General features: G+C 50.4%; 1 protein-coding gene across 2 annotated transcripts in view; it reads right to left on the bottom strand.

Annotated features, from left to right (window-relative positions):
- The window catches only part of LOC101478569 (activin receptor type-2B), a 32,880-nt gene that overhangs the window by 5,739 nt on the left and 7,141 nt on the right, over positions 1-20,000 (bottom strand). For both annotated transcript variants that reach the window (XM_012924551.4, XM_004570749.5), the window contains 10 exons: positions 8,458-8,665; positions 4,648-4,754; positions 4,238-4,386; positions 3,295-3,438; positions 3,077-3,220; positions 2,852-3,000; positions 1,046-1,160; positions 830-968; positions 590-720; positions 1-59 (listed from right to left, as the gene is read on the bottom strand). The exon at positions 1-59 is cut by the window's left edge and continues 5,739 nt beyond it. In XM_012924551.4, coding sequence (XP_012780005.1) covers positions 1-59; positions 590-720; positions 830-968; positions 1,046-1,160; positions 2,852-3,000; positions 3,077-3,220; positions 3,295-3,438; positions 4,238-4,386; positions 4,648-4,754; positions 8,458-8,665 — 1,345 coding nt within the window. The remainder of the gene's footprint in view (positions 60-589; positions 721-829; positions 969-1,045; positions 1,161-2,851; positions 3,001-3,076; positions 3,221-3,294; positions 3,439-4,237; positions 4,387-4,647; positions 4,755-8,457; positions 8,666-20,000) is intronic.

The raw sequence follows: 20,000 nt of genomic DNA, 5'->3' as shown, positions 1-20,000 counted from the left end.
CGAGCCTCGGCGTCGTGATCCCAGCACTCCTCGACCGACTCACAGATCTGAGCTAGACCCTGCAGAGAGCAGCACATGGGGGAGGCGGGGTTAGCGAAGGAAGCACTGCGATCGAGAAAAGGCCTTCGTCAAACACAGGGCGCTGTTGTAAAGGATGGCATCATCAGCATAAACGTGCACACGCCTTACACAACAGCCCTGCTGTGGATCAGCTCTGTCACATAACTGTGGCGTCTTTACCTGAAAACACCTCCAGACACCTGCAGGTCCACATGATTTATAGAAGGCGTCCCTCAGGGATCCATGCTAGGCCCACTCATGTTTACACGAAAACCCCACAGCTCAGCACAGGACACTTTTACACTGATGATACCATTCTTTATATTTACATATACACGAACACATCTCTGCTTAAATACAACTTCTAAGACAAGCAAGTCTTTTACCTCCACAGGGAAACGTTTCCCTCTAATACTGCTCAGTCTTACAGTACAAAACACCTGAAAATAAAGGGGCTGATGATAGAAGGTGTCCCTCAGGGATCCAGATCTGGCCCCCTGATGTTTCATGGACTGAGGTTCAGACTCACGCTGTGTTTGAGCCACGGCTCTCTGATGGTTGGTCTCATCTTCTTGTGGACCACGACTTCCTGCAGGTCCTCCAGTGATGGATGCTGACCAACCTCCTCCTCGAACGGCAGCATGTACTCATCCACCGGACCTGAACACACCACATATTAAAGATGGGCGGAACCAACATCCGCTCCTGAGACGTCAGGTAAACCCTCGCTGTGCTGTTAAGGTGTGGTTCGAGTGTGTGTGTGTGTTACCGTCTGCAGCCTTGCAGCGGGACACCAGCTCCCACAGCACCAGGCCCATGGCGTACATGTCGATCCGGAGGAAGGCGTCTCTCTGGAAGTTGATGGCTCCTTCTAAGACCTCGGGGGCCATGTAGCGCCTGGTGCCCACCTGCACACACAGACACACACAAGAGTGAGCGTGAGCGACGCTCGTCTCCTCGGCCGCCTGCGGTCAGACCAGCTTACCTGTCCGTGCGTCTCTCCCGGCGGTTTCCCTGGCTCGAAGCAAACGGCGAGGCCGAAGTCTCCGATCACCGCCGTGAGGTCCGAGCGCAGCATGATGTTCTTACTCTTCAAATCCCTGAGAGAGTGAGACACGATCAAACGTGGCCGCCGTTACCTGTCTGACCCCGCCCACAGTCCTGCTCCTCATCGATCTACTGTGTTATTCAACTACAGCTCCCATGATGCTTTTAGCTGCTGCCTACAGCACTCTGATTTCTGTGGTGTCAACATGTACTACTATATGCATGTAGTAGTACATGTAGTAGCTTTCATCTAGCCGTGCAGGTTGTGATTCAGCCCCAGCACACACTGAGCTCTACACTTCCTGCTAACCTGCTGCTGCATGCTGATACTGTGAGTCTCTGTATGTGTTCACTGTGGAGCTGAAAGCAGCAGAGCAGCGTGTGAGCAGCGTGTAAGCAGCGTGTGAGCAGCGTGTTAGCGGCGTGTGAGCAGCGTGTTAGCAGCATGTGAGCAGCGTGTTAGCAGCATTCGAGCAGCGTGTTAGCAGTGTGTGAACAGCGTGTTAGCAGCATGTGAGCAGCGTGTTAGTAGTGTGTGCGCAGCGTGTGAGCAGCATTCGAGCAGCGTGTTAGCAGCGTGTGAGCAGCGTGTGAGCAGCATTCGAGCAGCGTGTTAGCAGCGTGTGAACAGCGTGTTAGCAGCGTGTTAGCAGCGTGTGAGCAGCGTGTGAGCAGCATTCGAGCAGCGTGTGAGCAGTGTGTGAACAGCGTGTTAGCAGCGTGTGAACAGCGTGTTAGCAGCGTGTGAACAGCGTGTGAACAGCGTGTGAGCAGCATGTGAGCAGCATTCGAGCAGCGTGTTAGCAGCGTATTAGCAGCGTGTTAGCAGCGTGTGAACAGCGTGTGAGCAGCGTGTGAGCAGCATTCGAGCAGCGTGTTAGCAGCGTGTTAGCAGTGTGTGAACAGCGTGTTAGCAGCATTCGAGCAGCATGTTAGTAGCGTGTGAGCAGCGTGTTAGCAGTGTGTGAACAGCGTGTTAGCAGCATGTGAACAGCGTGTTAGCAGCATTCGAGCAGCGTGTTAGTAGTGTGTGAGCAGCATTCGAGCAGCGTGTTAGCAGCGTGTGAACAGCGTGTGAGCAGCGTGTGAGCAGCATTCGAGCAGCGTGTTAGCAGCGTGTTAGCAGTGTGTGAACAGCGTGTTAGCAGCATTCGAGCAGCATGTTAGTAGCGTGTGAGCAGCGTGTTAGCAGTGTGTGAACAGCGTGTTAGCAGCATTCGAGCAGCGTGTTAGTAGTGTGTGAGCAGCATTCGAGCAGCGTGTTAGCAGTGTGTGAACAGCGTGTTAGCAGCATGTGAGCAGCGTGTTAGTAGTGTGTGCGCAGCGTGTGAGCAGCATTCGAGCAGCGTGTTAGCAGTGTGTGAACAGCATGTTAGCAGCATGTGAGCAGCGTGTTAGCAGCATGTCGAGCAGCGTGTTAGTAGCGTGTGAGCAGCGTGTTAGCAGTGTGTGAACAGCGTGTTAGCAGCGTGTTAGCAGCATTCGAGCAGCGTGTTAGCAGCATTCAAGCAGCGTGTGAGCAGCGTGTTAGCAGTATTCGAGCAGTGTGTTAGCAGCGTGTGAGCAGCTGCTGCGCGTTGAGCACGTGAACATAAGCGATCTCTGAGATTCTGAAGTAAAAACGAGCAGCGTGAACTGTGACGTCCTCTAACGCTGACTCACAGCTCCACCGTGTGGCAGCAGCTCGTCACTGCAGACTAGGGTTTCCTGTCTGATCTGTAGGTGTGGGGGTTTGTGGGCAGACCTGTGGGCGATGGCCGGTTTGGGACCCTCTCCCTTCAGTTGGGGGACGTCTTCGTGGAGGTACGCCAGGCCACGCGCCGTCGTCTCGGCTATGTGGCACAGCTCGGACCAGCTGATCATGTTTCCCTTCAGGAAGCCCGACAGCGAGCCCTGCAGAGACAAACATCAGGAGATCGACCCCACACCCCCGGGAGTTTCTGACCCCCCCTCGGCCCCCCTTCCTCACCCTCTCGTGGAACTCTGTGATGAGCCACAGCTCGGCCTCGGGGTGGCTCCCTCGTTTCTCTGCGGCGATGAACCTCAGGATGTTCTTGTGCCTCATGCCCGGCGTCATGAACACGTCCCTCTCGGTCTCCCAGGAGTCCTTATTCTGCAAGGAGGAGGAGGTGAGGAAGGGTTGGGAGTCAGGACGGCTGCCCTGATGCTCGGAGCAAACACCGGTACCTGCATGGGGAAGATCTTCACGGCCATGTGTTCGTTCATCATCTGAGCCTTCCAGACGCAGCCAAAGCGCCCCCTGGCTTTCACCTCCAGCAGCTGCAGAGGCTTCAGCCCCAGCAGGGGAGAGGCAGGAGGTGGACCAGGATCCTGGAGGAGAGGAAAGGAGAGTGGGGGAGGGCATCAATGTGACACATTTATAGACAGCAACATGACAGAAGCCCCTCCCATGTCAGAATTAATGTGACCCCTGAATCCTCCCTTAGTTATGCTGCAGTAGGTGTAGGCTGCTGGGGGATTCCCATGATGCACTGGGTGTTTCTTCTTCACTCACTATGTGTTAACAGACCTCTCTGCACTGAATCATATCTGTTATTAACCTCTGTCTCTCTTCCACAGCATGTCTTTGTCCTGTCTTCCTTCTCTCACCCTAACCAGCAGCAGATGGCCCCGCCCCTCCCTGAGCCTGGTTCTGCTGGAGGTTTCTTCCTGTTAAAAGGGAGTTTTTCCTTCCTACTGTCACCAAAGTGCTTGTTCATAGGGGGTCATGTGATTGTTGGGTTTTTCTCTGTATCTATTATTGTGCGATCTACTGTACAATATAAAGCGCCTCGAGGCGACTGCTGTTGTGATTTGGTGCTGTATGAATAAAAACTGAACCACAGGTGAGAGTGCTGTCAATACACGGGCCACCTGTTCAGGTGAATCCCGCCTCTCGCCCTATCAGACCGATTGGCCGTGTCTTACAGTTCAATATGAGGAACCACGATGTGGTGACAAACCCTCGTTTGAGATGTTTCCTGCTGCAGTGCCTGCAGACCACCAGCAGATGGAGCCGTCTCAGCATTGCAGAGTCAAACTGACGTCATCAGCTCCGGTCTGCAGGTCAAAGTAACCGAGTACTTCTACTCGTTTCATCAAAAGGTAAGCGTGAGTGTTTGAGGCTCACCTCGGCAATGTCCACGTGTCCATACGGAGGTTTGCGGTGTTGGTACATCCAGACGGTGGTGAGCAGAGCGACAGACAGCATGGTGACGGGCAGCAGGCAGTAAATCATCACGTTTAACACACCCACGCTGTGGGGCGGGGCCTTGATCACTGACACACACAGAAAGACTGCATTTACATTTAAAAGGACTTTATTGGCGCTGGGTTACCATGGTAACTTTGGAAACGCCCCTGACAGTCTGGTGCGAGGAAACCTGCCGACGGGTTTCAGTATATCAAGACTGTACATAAAAGATGGAGGAGGCACCCATGACACCACCTGTTGAAGTCACGACCTCATGAAGCACAAACAATGATACGAGGAGAAGACACGTGTGACACGTGCTAACGGACCAATCAGATGGCACTCACGTGGCACGGTGATGTCCGGCAGGTGGGTGAAGCGCTCGTTGCAGAAGTTTCCTTCACAGCAGCAGAAGAAGACCTGCGGGCTCTCCTCGGTGGCCACACACTGCTGCCTGAGAGAGAGACAGGAAATGACTTCACACACAGTAACACTCTGACTAGGGCTGCTCAATTAATCGAATTTTAATCACGATTACGATCTGGGCTTTCAAGGATCATTAAAAATGACTGAGCCAATTATTAGCCCCTCCCTCGTGCTTTACTCTCGCGCTGCTCCGTGTGGCAAATCGAGCGCACCTCTCTGAATTTCGAACACGTGTCACAACAATAAGAGGACCCGAGGGAAGCTCGGAAAGCTAAGCAGAAGTTATTTGGAGAGGAGAGTGACTGCCGTTGGTTGAAAAGAGGTAAAAACCTTCAGTGGTGTGGAAACATTATGGGTTCAGTCAGACGTGGATCAAGTAGACACAGTGTGTAAACTTTGCTACAGTGTAGCTGCACCACAGAGCAACACTGCAAAGCTCACTAAACATAGATGTTTACATTTCTTATATTGCAAACATTTGCACTGTTATCAGTATTTGTGTGACACACTAATGTGTGATCCCATCAGAAGTAGTACTTGTTAAAAAAAATGAGAGATTTGTCACCGAAGTGAACTATATGTAATGAGGTAGTTGCACCCCCCAGCCTCCGGGTGGCGCATTGTTCAGTGAGACAGAATAGCGAGGTCATAGGTCCTCTCCAATATGGCAGAAGCGAGGCAAAGAGAAACTTCACCAGTCGTCTCTGTCTCATCATTTCCCTGTTTTGCAGGTTTGTAACCGGTAAAACTATATTAAAACTGTTGTAAAATATTGATAAGAAACACAGCTAAATGTGGGGTATAAATCAGCGGGTAAACCCTGTTATTTGTTATGTTTTATGAAGTAGAAGGACTGGAAAAAATGCCAAAGCCTAGCCAGCCACGGGCGCCATTTTGGTTTCCTTTCTCCACTTACGTCAGGTCGTTTTAGCTGAATAAGCTCCTTGTCGTGTCCTGATTTTGTGAATATGAATGTTAATCTGCTGTTGGCAGTGAAGAACGACTGTTTACTGGTTCTGAAAAGTGATTTTGAGAATGTTAAAGCTAAGCCTGCCAGCATACACATGACTCTTTCATGTATTTGTGAGCTACTAAGCTAAATTGGTTTAAGACCAAGCACTGGTATGTTGGTTAAAACAATCAGAATACATAGGTATTTGGGTTAAAAGTTAGAGGTAAAAATGTATTTGAACATGCATTTCATATTGTTTTGGATTGTCATTCAGAGAGAATAGCCGAGTAAATGATTTGAAGGTCACTACACGTGAAGTACTTTTGGTTGCCATGAAAAGATCGTGGTATTGCAGCTTGAACATACAGACGGTTTTATTGTTATTTCTGTTGTATATAGAGAATGGTGATGCTGCAAGTTAAAAATACATGTGATTGTATAAATAAATATGGCAGAAGCGAGGCAAAGAGAAACTTCACCAGTCGTCTCTGTCTCATCATTTCCCTGTTTTGCAGGTTTGTAACCGGTAAAACTATATTAAAACTGTTGTAAAATATTGATAAGAAACACAGCTAAATGTGGGGTATAAATCAGCGGGTAAACCCTGTTATTTGTTACGTTTTATGAAGTAGAAGGACTGGAAAAAATGCCAAAGCCTAGCCAGCCACGGGCGCCATTTTGGTTTCCTTTCTCCACTTACTTCAGGTCGTTTTAGCTGAATAAGCTCCTTGTCGTGTCCTGATTTTGTGAATATGAATGTTAATCTGCTGTTGGCAGTGAAGAACGACTGTTTACTGGTTCTGAAAAGTGATTTTGAGAATGTTAAAGCTAAAGCTAAGCCTGCCAGCATACACATGACTCATGTATTTGTGAGCTACTAAGCTAAATTGGTTTAAGACCAAGCACTGGTATGTTGGTTAAAACAATCAGAATACATAGGTATTTGGGTTAAAAGTTAGAGGTAAAAATGTATTTGAACATGCATTTCATATTGTTTTGGATTGTCATTCAGAGAGAATAGCCGAGTAAATGATTTGAAGGTCACTACACGTGAAGTACTTTTGGTTGCCATGAAAAGATCGTGGTATTGCAGCTTGAACATACAGACGGTTTTATTGTTATTTCTGTTGTATATAGAGAATGGTGATGCTGCAAGTTAAAAATACATGTGATTGTATAAATAAATATGGCAGAAGCAAGGCAAAGAGAAACTTCACCAGTCGTCTCTGTCTCATCATTTCCCTGTTTTGCAGGAACATTTAATCTGTTTTACCGGCCCATACTCTGGGTCGGTTACATTTGCACACTGTTTTATATTATTTTTTGACAGGCTCCTGCATGGGGTGGGAGATGTTGTCCAACAGGGATGACAGCTTAGCCACCGTTCTCCTGTCACTGTCCACCTCCACTGGGTCCAGAGGGCAGAACAGAGCTGGCCCTGATCAGCCTGTTCAGTCTCTTCCTGTCCCCGGCAGAGATGCTGCCGCCCCAGCAGACCACAGAGTAAAGGAAGGCTGAGGCCACCGCAGAGTCACAGAAGGTCTTCAGGAGTGGGCCCTCCACTCCAAACGACCTGAGTCCCTGCAGCAGGTACAGCCTGCTCTGCCCTCTCCTGTAGAGGGCGTCTGAGTTATGAGTCCAGTTTGTTGTTCAGATGAACACCAAGCTACCTGTAGCTGATTCATTACTATTAATGAAGGTTACTCTCCACACCAACACCAGCTAGATGTTTAAATCTTAATATAAATGAGTAACAGTAGGTGGACATTAGGTAAGGCGCGTATATAAAACCGTAGTAAAGGGACCTCTGTGTCGGGCTCGTAGCTGAAAACTAGCTTTACTTTGTTGTCTGGCTCAACTTTGCTAGCAGAGACAGAGAGAGGCGTTGATTGTTTCAGAGGAAAACAGGAACAACTGCTCGGTGACAGCTCGTACTTTTTTCTCCCCCCTCGCTCACAGACACATCACGGGTACAGCAGTCCATCCTCCCTGCAGCACGGACTACACTGCCCATCAGGCTTTAGGGCGATGCCTGCAACACTCTGCCTGTTGCCTTCATATTAAATCATTTAAAAAAATATTTCTTCACGTCATTATGCGGCTGCAAGTAGAGGTGACATCAGAGCCTCTTAATGCGTGTTTGGTTTGGGAATCACCAAAAACAGAGAGAGCACAGCCTGACGTATGAAACAGGAAAAGACCGCCGTGTAATCCATTTATTTCAACAAAGTAACTGTATTCTGATTACCACCTTTTTAAACGGTAACTGTAATGGAATATAGTTACTCATATTTTGTATTCTGCATGTATTCCATTACTCCCAACACTGCCAGGGATAAAGTGGCGTTCCACCCTCGTGACCGCGTGGTCTGCAGCACACAGTACACCCAGGTGGGAGGACGCAGCCCCCCAGCATGTTGCCCTGTTTTAATCCCACAGAGGATCTTCAGGGTCAATGATCACGTCCCTGTGAGCAGCTGCTCTGAAGGGAAACAGGAACGCAGCAGGACAGGACAGACTGACTGTCATAGATTTGTTTACATGCATTTACAGGACTTCAGTCATTGTGGGGTCTACCTGACAACATAAAACACATTCAGGTGACTGTGGCTGTGATTTGGATCGAAGCAGATCCTGGATCAGCTCAGTGCAAGAAGGTAAACGTGACAGCATGGATCACACTGTGGTCGGTGTGTGATGATTGGCTGGAGGAGCTCATTTATGTTGTTTGAAGGCAAGGTGTGTGTGTGTGTGTGTGTGTGTGTGTGTGTGTGTGTACCGGTCGTAGCAGTTGAAGTCGTCCAGCCAGCATCCCTTCTTCACCAGCTCGATGGAGCCCGAGTTGTTCCTCCAGGAGGCGTAGCAGTGCGAGCGTTTGTCCTGCTCGTCCTCGCAGCGCTCCACGCCGCTCTGGTTCGTCTTCTCGGTCTCGTAGTTCACGTTGTAGTACACACACTCCCTGGTGTCGGCAGTCCCACGGCTCAGCCCTGCAGCACACACACACACACAGAGGAAATGCTTTCATGGTGTGTCACAAAGCGTCCTCCACAGTCCTCCACACTCATCTATTTAAAGCACAGAGAAGAAGAGCGGAGCACCAATAACGAGCTGGACCGCCTGCTGCCGGCGACAGCGAGCTCAGACCAGGGGCGGATCCTTTTTTTCCAAACACACATGCAGCTGGTTACATGTAGTTAGAATGATTCAAATGCAGTACGTACAGGGTGGGAATGGTTGGTGATACTAAAGTCCTGTTTGTGGCACATTAGTATATGTGAGGGGGCAAACTCCTCAAGATGGGTGGTGACCGTGGTGGCCATTTAGAAGTCGGCCATCTTGGATACAACTTTTGTTTTTCCAATAGGAAGAGGGTCATGTGACACATCACACTTATTGGTAATGTCACAAGGACAACAACGGTGTGCTTGGTTTCAACGTAACTTTATTCTTTCATGAGTTATTTACAAGTTTCTGACCACTTATAACATGTGTGCAACGTGCTGCCCATTGTGTTGGATTGTCAATGCAACCCTCTTCTCCCACTCTTCACACTGATAGCAACACCGCAGGAGAAACGCCAGCACAGGCATCCAGGTGCTGCACATCTTGTATCTTCACACCACAGACGACTGCAGTACATTCAACGCTGCAGCTCTCCCGCTGCCAGCCGTACACATCACCACCACCAAACACACCCCGCCACATACCTCCATCGCCCGCTTCACCCCCATCCGCGAGCAGGCAAGCCCCGACCATCGGCGCCCCACGCCCCGGCCCAGCGACAGGGAAGTGTCCACTCTGGCGGTCGCCCGCGCCTCCAGCGGAAGCCCGGAGCTGGCCTGGTGGCCGCCCATGTGCAAACAGCGAGGACTGCAGGAGAGCAGAGGGAAGCTTCACCTCACACCGTCTGCACACACATCACGGCAGCACTCCGTCGTTATCACAAAGCTCGATCAGAGAGGAAGCCCAGAGCACACCATCAACACGTGTTCTTAGCTGTGATTGGAGGATAAATCAAACACTTCCTGCACTCACAGCATGAAGCCACAAACCGCAGCGGCCGTCCCGCTGAGTGCTCCAACCATCTCCTCTGCTCCTCTTTCCTAAACCTTCAATCAATTTCTTTTATTTTTTGTTTGTTTGTTTGCTTTTTCCTCTCTCGCTCTCTTTCTGTCTCCCTGTCCTGTCCCCCAGTCATGTCTGTCCCATCTGTAACAACTGAAAATAAAATAAATACATAATTATAATAAAGGTCAATCAAATGGACCAATATGGCGAGACCATGATGATCCACTCGGCATCTTTCTTGGCCTTCAGACAATTCTGACGGCTAAAGATCCAAACGGGACAACAAAACAAAACTGTAGCTGCATCTTCAGAGGAGTCTCCGTGGTAACCCTGCTGATACTGCATGATGTCACAGCTTTAATCTCAGTGTGCCCTAAACACACTGTAAATAAAAGATGGTCGTAGCCACCGTGACCCCACCCACTCTGAATCCTTCACAGTGTTTCAGCCGTTGTTTCAGAGCCCGAGGTGACCAAGCAGGTGGAGTACACACACACACACACACACACACACACACACACACACACACACCTGCTGATCAGTAACATCCAATCAAAATCCTAGAATTTCTGAAGCTCCACCTTCTTGGGCACTCTGTTGCTACAGTGACCTCACAGCAGCCCTATTATTGGTCGCCTGATGTCATTAAAAGTGCAGGTGCAGCTCAGCCGCTCACGCTGACGCAGCTCTGACTGTTTGTGAGTTTTAATGTTAGCGTGAGGAGCAGCAGGCGGAGCTTCACGTGTTCATGTCATAAATCCTACAGTCTGCTCACAAAGAGAGGAGCTGCAGGGAGAAAAGAGGCGTGGTTACTGTGGTGATCGGGAATAAAGCTGCCGCACTGCATTATGGGACAGAAAGCAGCACCTCTGATGATACTGCAATAGCAGGGAGTACACACAGGGCTTTAGCAGTAATGTTTGCAGGAAAGTACTACGACTGAACCATCATCAGTATTCTGCAGGTCGACCTCGGTTACCATGGAGACCTGTGTGCTGATGTCACTGTGTGTCATGTGACATTTACTCAGACGGCTTCTTCAGTTAAACTGGAGCAGCGAGTTCACACAAACACACCTTTGAAACAACGACTGAGCTGCTGTCAGTCGCTCTCCGTGTACTGAAGCTAAATCACATCTAATAAAACCAAGCTGACGTTTGAACTTTGACCTGAACACAAACATCAGGGTTCATTTTCCCACTGTTAGTCAAACCCAGGACTTTGAGTTCTGTCAGAGGCCGCCTCAGCTTTCAGCACGAGACCCTGTGTGCCAGAGGTGGAGCAGGCGTCCTATTACAAGCTTGATTTCATCATAATATCACAAAAAACACAAAACATGAACATTTCCTTTTTACAAACCGGCCCTGGAGCATCCCAGCAGCTTTCAGACACGTACAGCAGCAGTGTGAGCGGCACCATCAGGATCTGTGCTGGATACACTCGGGGATCGACTCCTAATGTCTGCTCACAGTCGTTTACACACACACACACACAACGCTCTGATGTCAGGTGACAGCAGGTTTATGGTCACAGAGCAGAGCGGTGATAACGCCGCCCACCCTCGCTGCGTTCTCATGACCTCGGTGACAGCGGCACAGATGTTGCGGCGAGCACGCCGATGCTCACGTCACGAAGCGGGATCGGCGACAGCTGCAGCATTGTTCTGTGTGAGCGCGGCACGGACTCGAACCCTCGGCCTTCCAGCTGCACCGTCGTGCACATTAACATTTGTGTGCTGCATACGTGTGAAAGTGTGTGACCTCTGACCTCCGGCGTCTCCAGATGACACGCATGCAGACGTGAGCCAACTGCGAATGGCTCGACTGTGAGCGCGCCGCTTTCTAATGCAAAGTAAGCTCATAGCAGCTATTAGAGCCTTTGTAAACTCCAGACACCAGGGGTCAGAGGTCACGCTCTCATATGCAAACCAGCACATATATGCACCAGCACACACACACACGGGCATCTGGCAGACCAATTATGTGCGTGCATATGTTAGTGTGATGACAGGGCAGCATATAAGATGTAAAGTCATGGGAACTAATCACACACACACACACACACACACACACACACACACACACACACACACACACACACACACACACACACACACTGGGGTAACTGGTTCCCACAGACGGCCCAGGCCCTGTGCTGGGTAAGAACCTTGTATTTAGGCGTCCTGCCCTTCAGTACAGTTTCAGACCTAAATGACCCAAACAAGGTGAGGACACGCCTCCTCCTGACCACTGACTGCCTTTACTGATGTCTTGTAGCAGGGCCGGGTGCTATGAGGCTTTCTCTGACCTCTGCTAATGTAGCTGTGTTTCCTGCATCTATCGTTCAGACTCCAGGACAATGAGCGTATGTGCACGGCGTTCCCACGAGAGCGAGCGGACAGATGGACGCTGGTCTGACGAGCGATCGACACAGAACAAACTGCGAGCACATAAAGATCGGACAGAAGCAGAGGATGGAGCTACAGCTGGAGTGAAGCTGACTCGTTCACCACGTCCTCAAACACACACGAAGCTTCTGTGGAGCTTTTTACATCATGTTTATGTGGTTTTCAAAACGATCCCTGATGCTGGATCAAGTACTTTGAATTAAACTGAATACAAATTTGGTCGATACACCAGGACATCAAACTAAAGCTGCGAGAGGACGAACTACTGAAGAAGTAATCAGAGCCTCAAGTCAACTCGTACAACAGACAAGGAGCACAAATTCTACTGTGAGGGACCTGCTCATTCAATCCCTATACAACCGTTGCAAGAGCTTGGTTCGCATTGCCGGCAATAAGTCGGACTCGTTCCCGGTGGGTGATGGGCTCCGCCAAGGCTGCCCTTTGTCTCCGGTTCTGTTCATAATTTTTATGGACAGGATTTCTAGGCGCAGCCAAGTGGCGGAGGGCTTTCGCTTTGGTGGCCTCAGAATCTCATCTCTGATTTTTGCGGATGATGTGGTTCTGTTGGCTTCATCGGGTGAGGGCCTCCAGCTCGCACTGGAGCGGTTCGCAGCCGAGTGTAACGCAGCGGGAATGAGGATCAGCACCTCCAAATCTGAGGCCATGGTTCTCAGCCGGAAAAGGGTGGAGTGCCCACTCCGGGTCGGGGATGAGTTCCTGCCCCAAGTGGAGGAGTTCAAGTATCTCGGGGTCTTGTTCGCGAGTGATGGGAGAAGGGAGCTGGAGATCGACAGACGGATTGGGGCTGCGGCTGCAGTAATGCGGACGCTGCACCGGTCAGTCGTGGTGAAGAGGGAGCTGAGTGTAAAAGCGAAGCTCTCAATTTACCGGTCGATCTACGTCCCTACCCTCACCTATGGCCACGAGCTGTGGGTGGTGACCGAAAGAACGAGATCGCGGATACAGGCGGCGGAAATGAGCTTCCTCCGAAGGGTGGCTGGCCTCTCCCTTAGAGATAGGATGAGAAGTTCGGCCATCCGGGAGGGGCTTAGAGTAGAGCAGCTGCTGCTCCACATCGAAAGGAGCCAGCTGAGGTGGTTCGGGCATCTGGCAAGGATGCCCCCTGGGCGCCTCCTGGGCGAGGTGTTCCAGGCATGTCCCACCGGGAGGAGGCCCCGGGGCAGACCCAGGACACGCTGGAGAGATTATATCTCTCGGCTGGCCTGGGAACGCCTTGGTATTCCCCCGGACAAGCTGGAGGAGGTGGCTGGGGAGAGGGAGGTCTGGACCTCTTTGCTTAGGCTGCTGCCCCCACGACCCGACCTCGGATAAGCGGATGAAGATGGATGGATGGATGGATGGATGGGACCTGCTCACAAACAAACTGAAACCACCCGGTATCGTTCCTGGTATCGTTCAACAGCGCCTCTTCTTTCTCAGGAGACTGAAAAGATTCAGCATGAGCCCCCGCATCCTCAGGACCTTCTATCACTGTGCCATTGAGAGCATCCTCACTGGATGCATCACCACCTGGTATGGCAACAGCATCGCCTACAACTGCAAAGCTCTCCAGCGAGTAGTGCGGTGCTCTGAACGGATAATTGGAGGTGAGCTTCCCTCCCTCCAAGACATCTACAGGAAGCGCTGCCTGAGGAAAGCGGGGAGGATCATCAAGGACTCCAGTCACCCCAGCCATAAACTGTTCAGACTGCTTCCATCAGGAAGGAGGTTCTGCAGCATCCGGTCCCGTACCAGCAGACTGAGAGACAGCTTTTTCCACCAGGCCATCAGACTGCTGAACACGTCATAGACACCTCAGCTTCACTACTGGAACTTTAACATTATGCACTCCATACTGTACAGTAACGCCACTGTTTTGCACATATTCAACTCTGTATATTTTATATATTTTATTTATTGTTTACTCTATTTAATTTGTAAAATATGTGTACACACACACACACACACGTAGAAAAATATTTAGTATACACATCCAGAAATGCATATACTATTATATATTGTACATATATTTATTAGTTTCAGATGTAGCCATTCTTGTATTTTGCTTGTTTACATTATTGTATTTTGCACAACTCTGTTGCTTGTGAAGCTCGCACACAAGAATTTCACTCACATGTGCTGTACCAATGTACCTGCACATGTGATGTGACAATAAAAGTGATTTGATTTGATCGAGGGACAGGAAAGTGAGCAGTAATATAAATAATAACATAAAGAATGAACTCAGCACGGCCCACCATCCACCCCGACCTCCTCCTGCAGGCGCTTCACTGGCCTGCAATGTTGCAGCACCAGTGGCACGTGAGCGTGCACGAGGCCCGGCCTGCACGCTCATGAGTCGACAGCCGATGGTGGCTGGCCCATCTGATCTGGGGAGGACGACCTGCACCAGAGCCTGAGGGTGAGCTTTGTTGACGACGTCCAGACAACATCTGTCTCCGTCACCTCTGGGAGGAGACGGGATCCCCACCTCCCACCACCACCCCTCCTCCATGTTCTCACGGGAGACAGAGAGAGTCATCCCCTGAGTGAGGGGGGAGGGGCCGTCTGTCCCCAGGGAACAATCAGTTTTTCAATGACCCCCCATCTGTTCGCTGCTCGTGATTGGCCGATTGGTCCTGCTTGGCGCCCTGTGAGGTCAGACGGTGTCAAGAGTCAGGCCTCACGGGTCGTCGTGTTGTGAGGCGGTCAGCAGGAGGTCACAGCTCTGTGACATCATCGTGGATGGAAGCGTGGAGCTGCGAGCGCCGTCCTCACTGACGTGTTACTTCCTGTTTGTACAGCACGGGTTCAAACACTGCAGGCTGAGCTCAGCTGGTGACAGTGGGAGGAAGAATGCCCCTTTAACAGGAAGAGACGTCCCACAGAGGCAGAGCTGGGCCCATCTCCTAGGAATAAAAGGCGGAGCAGAGCGAAGCAAGTGATGTTGCCCGTCTGTGGTCACTAACGTCCACGGCTGGGAAACGTTTGTTGGCGTCGCACCTTCAGGCGCCAGAGCGAGCAGCAAACACGTTAGCTTCATGAAACCAAACCCTCTGATCACCTGCTGCTGTACGCTGACTCTCACACAGCCGAGCAGGGCGGAGCTGACACACGCGGCAGTTTACGGCGATGATGGGCGTTACCTTGGTAACACTGCTCTTAAAAACTCAACTGAAGATCAGAGGTTAAAGTGCGAAACAATAACTGATACAGGAAGTGCTCGCTCACTCTGCACATACTTTTACATGGTCAGGACACGGTACCAGTACACGTGCTGGGAGTACTGGTACTGCAGTAACAGGCTCCGCTGCTGTGAGAGCCTCGCCTCTCTGCGGCTCCCTCGCCCGGCCTCAGGTACCAGGAGCTGCAGCTGGATCTCAGGTCCAGGACAGCGAAACCATGGAAGGCTGTGACCTCACACACCAGCACGCCATCAGAGCCTGAACCTTGGGGGAGGGGGGTGTAAGGTTAAACTCTCTCACTGAGGTGATGCAGGAGGAGGAGCCAGTCTGCACAGTCAGCACAGGTTTAGGAGAACAAACACCTGATCCATCCCAGCGACAGCCGTCCCTCAGCTCGGGCTTCTTCCTGTTCAGAGGGAGTTCTTCCTTCCTACTGAGCAGCGAGCTGCTGATAGGTTCGTCTGACTGTTGGGGTTTCCCACCCCTATCGCAGGGTCTTTACGCTAAAGCAGCTGGAGGCTGTGATTTGGTGCTGCTGTATAAATAAAGTTGAGTTGATTCTGAAAAAGAGAAGACAGTAAACGCAACGTGAGGCGTTTTTAAGGTTTCCACGACGAGGTGAAACTCCGCCCCTTTGCAGATGTAAGTATGACTCAGCTGTCACCAGCCTAAAGCTCCGCCTCTGAGACCTGATAGGCTATCCATCACCAAGATCAACGTAAAACTGGACATGTGTGTGCTGTTTTTAATGATGTCATGTGACCCATAATGAGGTCACTGTACTAACAGAGCATCCAGGAAGGCGGAGCTCTTCAGGGAGGATTTTGATGATGTTGCTCATCTGCAGGTACGTGAGTGTCAGCTGATCGTGTCTGCGGGTTAACGATGGTGCTGATTAACGAGCCGCTAACACAGCGCTGAGTCAGCGCTCTCACACGCTGAGATGGCTGCTTGGATCATGTGACTCTGTGCTCTGATTGCAGCGTCCATGTTTCACCGCTCTGATAGACGACCTGCTTTCTCAGATCAATGCAGAGGGAGGAGGAGTCCGCCGTGACCCCGCCCTCACACACACCGTCAGCCCGGGAGGATTTCTGTGTGCTGGGAGGCCGAGCCATGGATGCTCAGTATGTTGGCGCCGTTGTTGTCATGTGACCATGCATGTTATAAACCTCTGGGTTTTCTTACCTGAGGAAGCAGCAGCAACGGTGCTTTTTATTGTAAACACAGTGAATCAGACGATCCTACCCGGAGCACTCTGCAACAGCGGGAAGGAAGAACTCCCTCTGAACAGGAAGAAACCTCCAGCAACACCAGGCTGAGGGAGGGGCGGGGCCATCTGAGGGGAGGAATACGGGACAAAGACGCGTCGTGGAAGAGAGCCATGGATGAATAATGACTGATGACTCGATGCAGAGAGGTGTATGTCACATGGTGACTGATGAAGAAACACTCAGTGCATCATGGGATTCTCCTATATCTATTGCTTATCGTCACAGTAACGCGTCTCCACGTGCCATGACGTAATTAATACGAACGCTACAACGAAGGTGGACGTCGAGGCGACGCTGTACCTGCTGCTCAGCCTGTGACTGTTCGTCACACGCGCGGACCACGGCGTTGTTGGAAACATGTCCCTCGTTGACCGGTTTTAAAAAATGGCGGTTCAGATTTTTGTAAACAAGACGCTCTGATCGAGCACAGCTACTGACCAGCCAATCGCTGACATGCAGTGTGACGCCACATTTTAGTACCTGCTTGGATGACTTGCAACCCTGGGTGACAAGGAACCTAGAATGTACCTGGTACCAGGAACCCAATGGAAAACCATGGAAACCATGATGAAACGCCCCGAGTCGATCCCAGTAGGAACAGAAAAAGGGGGTCCTCACTTTTCCACAGCTCCGAATCAGGTGTGTGTCTGTGCAGCCTCAGCAGCTCGAGGCTTCCTGCATGTCTGTGGAAGTGTTAGCCTGTGGGCTCATCTGGACTGGACTCAGACCTGAGCCCAGCATGGATGTGAACACAGTTCTCTGCATTTCCTCAGAGCAGTTTATGCTTTAAAGGATCTTACCTGGTAGACCTCATAAAAGCAACGGCGCCATGTGTGAGCAGCTCAACCACACCTCAGAGCAGCGCTGGGCGATATGCCGTAAAATCCATATCACGGTATAATTTGAAGCATGTGCGGTAAAGATATGTATCGCGATATATTCCTTTCTTCTGTATAACGTATTTTACACACTATAAGGTGCGCTGAAAATCCTTAAATTTTCTCATAAATCGTCCGTGCGCCTTAAGTATGAATTCTGGTTGTGCTTACTGACCTCAAACCGATTTTATGTGCTACACGGCGCTCAAACATCTGTCAAAAAATGTTTTAGTACCACTTTGGTAAGCTACGAAGCCGCACCGCTTGATGGATTGTTGGACCATTATGGCTACTGTAATCAAGGAGCCTCGCAGAGTAATCTGGGTCCTAAACTCCGCCCTTCAGGTCCCAAAGCCAAACGAACACTGCAGCATCACAGAGTTACAAACTGTCAAAATTCCTTCATCTTTAATACAATGATCAGCGTTGCAACTTTACCAGGTGTAACAATTAAGTTTAACATCCAGGCATCCATGAAAACAGGATTTATTAAATTTAACGGAGTTAGAAGTTAGCAGGAAGTTAGCTTGCTAGCTTCCACCTAAACATGATATTGCATGTTCTGACTGAGAGATTTTTGAAAAATTCAAACGTACAGCTCTGCTATCACTTCCAACATGAATGAAGACAGAAAACTAAACAGCAGTGACGTTTGTAAGGTTACTGAAGTTGGGCTAGCTGGTAGATAATGATGTGCTACGTGAGCGCTAGCTACACAGCTATGTTAGCATAAACACAGTGAAGCTGGAGGATGAACGCTAACTTTTTTCCACTCGATAAAAGTTAACGTGAAGGTTCCTGATGGTTAGGGACAAATGCAATCGCATGGCAGGATGCTGTAAACGGACCAAACTTCAGTCAGGAGAACAACTGAGATAATCCATCCACATTTGCTTTTACTGTCGCCGCATAATCTGCAGATGATGTGGTTTACAGCCACTGCGATGCTTTCGACCAAAACAGGTGCAGCTTGATGACACCATCAACATGTGCTATTGCGGTAGAGTGGTATAGTCAAAATCTGTACCGTTAGCCAAATTTATATCGTTTCTACTGCCCACCCCCACCTCAAACTGGCTGCTAAAAGCTCTGTGATGGACGGGAGACGGAGACATAAACATGTCCTCATGAATAATTACTGTGCTGCCTTCACCTCTCCCAGAGTGCTGCTGAGCTCTGATTCACCACGTGGGTTCAGCCCGCACAGCGACACTCGTGAGGATTCCTGCTGAGAGGTTTCACGCTACCCAAGTCTTCAAGCCTCAGAGAGAGAGCGCCGTCCTCACAGGAAGTGCCGCCATCCTCATTCATGCTGACTGCTACCACCCTTGTACAAACTGAAGTGGCCTCACAGCTCTGCTCTGGACCCAGCACCTCCCCCTCTCCCATCTCCTCCTCCTCCTCCTGACCCCGTGTCATTACTCTGAGGGAGCTGCGAGGAGAACAAAAACAGACACTGGGCCTTTAAATCCTGCCAGCAGCCAGGAGAGACCCATCCCCCATCATGCATCTCTCCCTTAGCCCCCCTCGATGTTCAGGCCCTGCAGGGAGCCGGAGCACTGAACACGCCCCGACGCTGGGCTCTGTTTCACCCGGCAATAAAACAACAACAACAACACAAAAGCACACACCACTGTGAGCGAGCCGCTGCTCAGCGTCAGGCTGAAGGTGAACCCGACACTCCTCCTCACAGGCCTGCAGTGATGAGCAGCTCAGCGTCCGTTTCTGAGCCGCGTCCACACGGAGACGCTTCAGGAAAACAGGACAAGACTCAGGACAAGACTCAGCAGTCCATCTGCATCTAAAGGTCAAAGGTCACTCTTTCGAGGATGCCAATGTTCACATTTTGGACAGAGAGGACAGATGGTTTGAAAGAGGAGTGAAAGAAGCATCTATGTCCACTGTGAGCGACCATCTTTGAACAGAGGCGGGGGTTTACGACACCAACTCTCTGCCATCTATAATCCAGTTTTGAGATCCTTCCCAGACGCCTTAACGCCCACTCACATCCTGGGCCATCTGACCTCAGGAATTCGCATGATAAGGTGGGGCCAGGTTTCACAATGAACTCACCCGAAACTCTGGCTGATTGGGACCCATGCCCAGTTTCCCACCTTGGCTCAGGCGATTAGAGGATCATCAGGGGGTCCTTTTGTCCCTCTGTGGGGGGAAACTCCCACTAGGTTTATATCTGGGACTCTCCACCATTTGACCTTAGAACTGAAGAAGCTTCTCGGATGAGAGGTGAAACATCTTCAAGCAACTTAAAGAAGTCCAGACGCTTTTCTTTCCAAGCTCCTTAGACTACGATGACCTGGATGACTGAGAACCTTCACAGACAGGAAAACGGAGCTTTTTAAAAACCCGCTCCAAAGTGATACATCTGAAAACGCAGTTTTTGCGTCGCGGTGAGGACAGCGTCACCGCAGGCTTTCGGAAATGACGCATGTTAGTCATATGATGCAGTCATGTGACTGCTCCAGAGAGCTTCTCTTCGAATTCTTTAATTC

Source organism: Maylandia zebra, linkage group LG9 (genome assembly GCF_041146795.1).
Source record: "Maylandia zebra isolate NMK-2024a linkage group LG9, Mzebra_GT3a, whole genome shotgun sequence".
Classification (NCBI taxonomy): Eukaryota; Metazoa; Chordata; class Actinopteri; order Cichliformes; family Cichlidae; genus Maylandia; species Maylandia zebra.
Note: the sequence above shows the minus strand (reverse complement) of the source record. Positions and strands in the feature narration are given on the sequence as shown.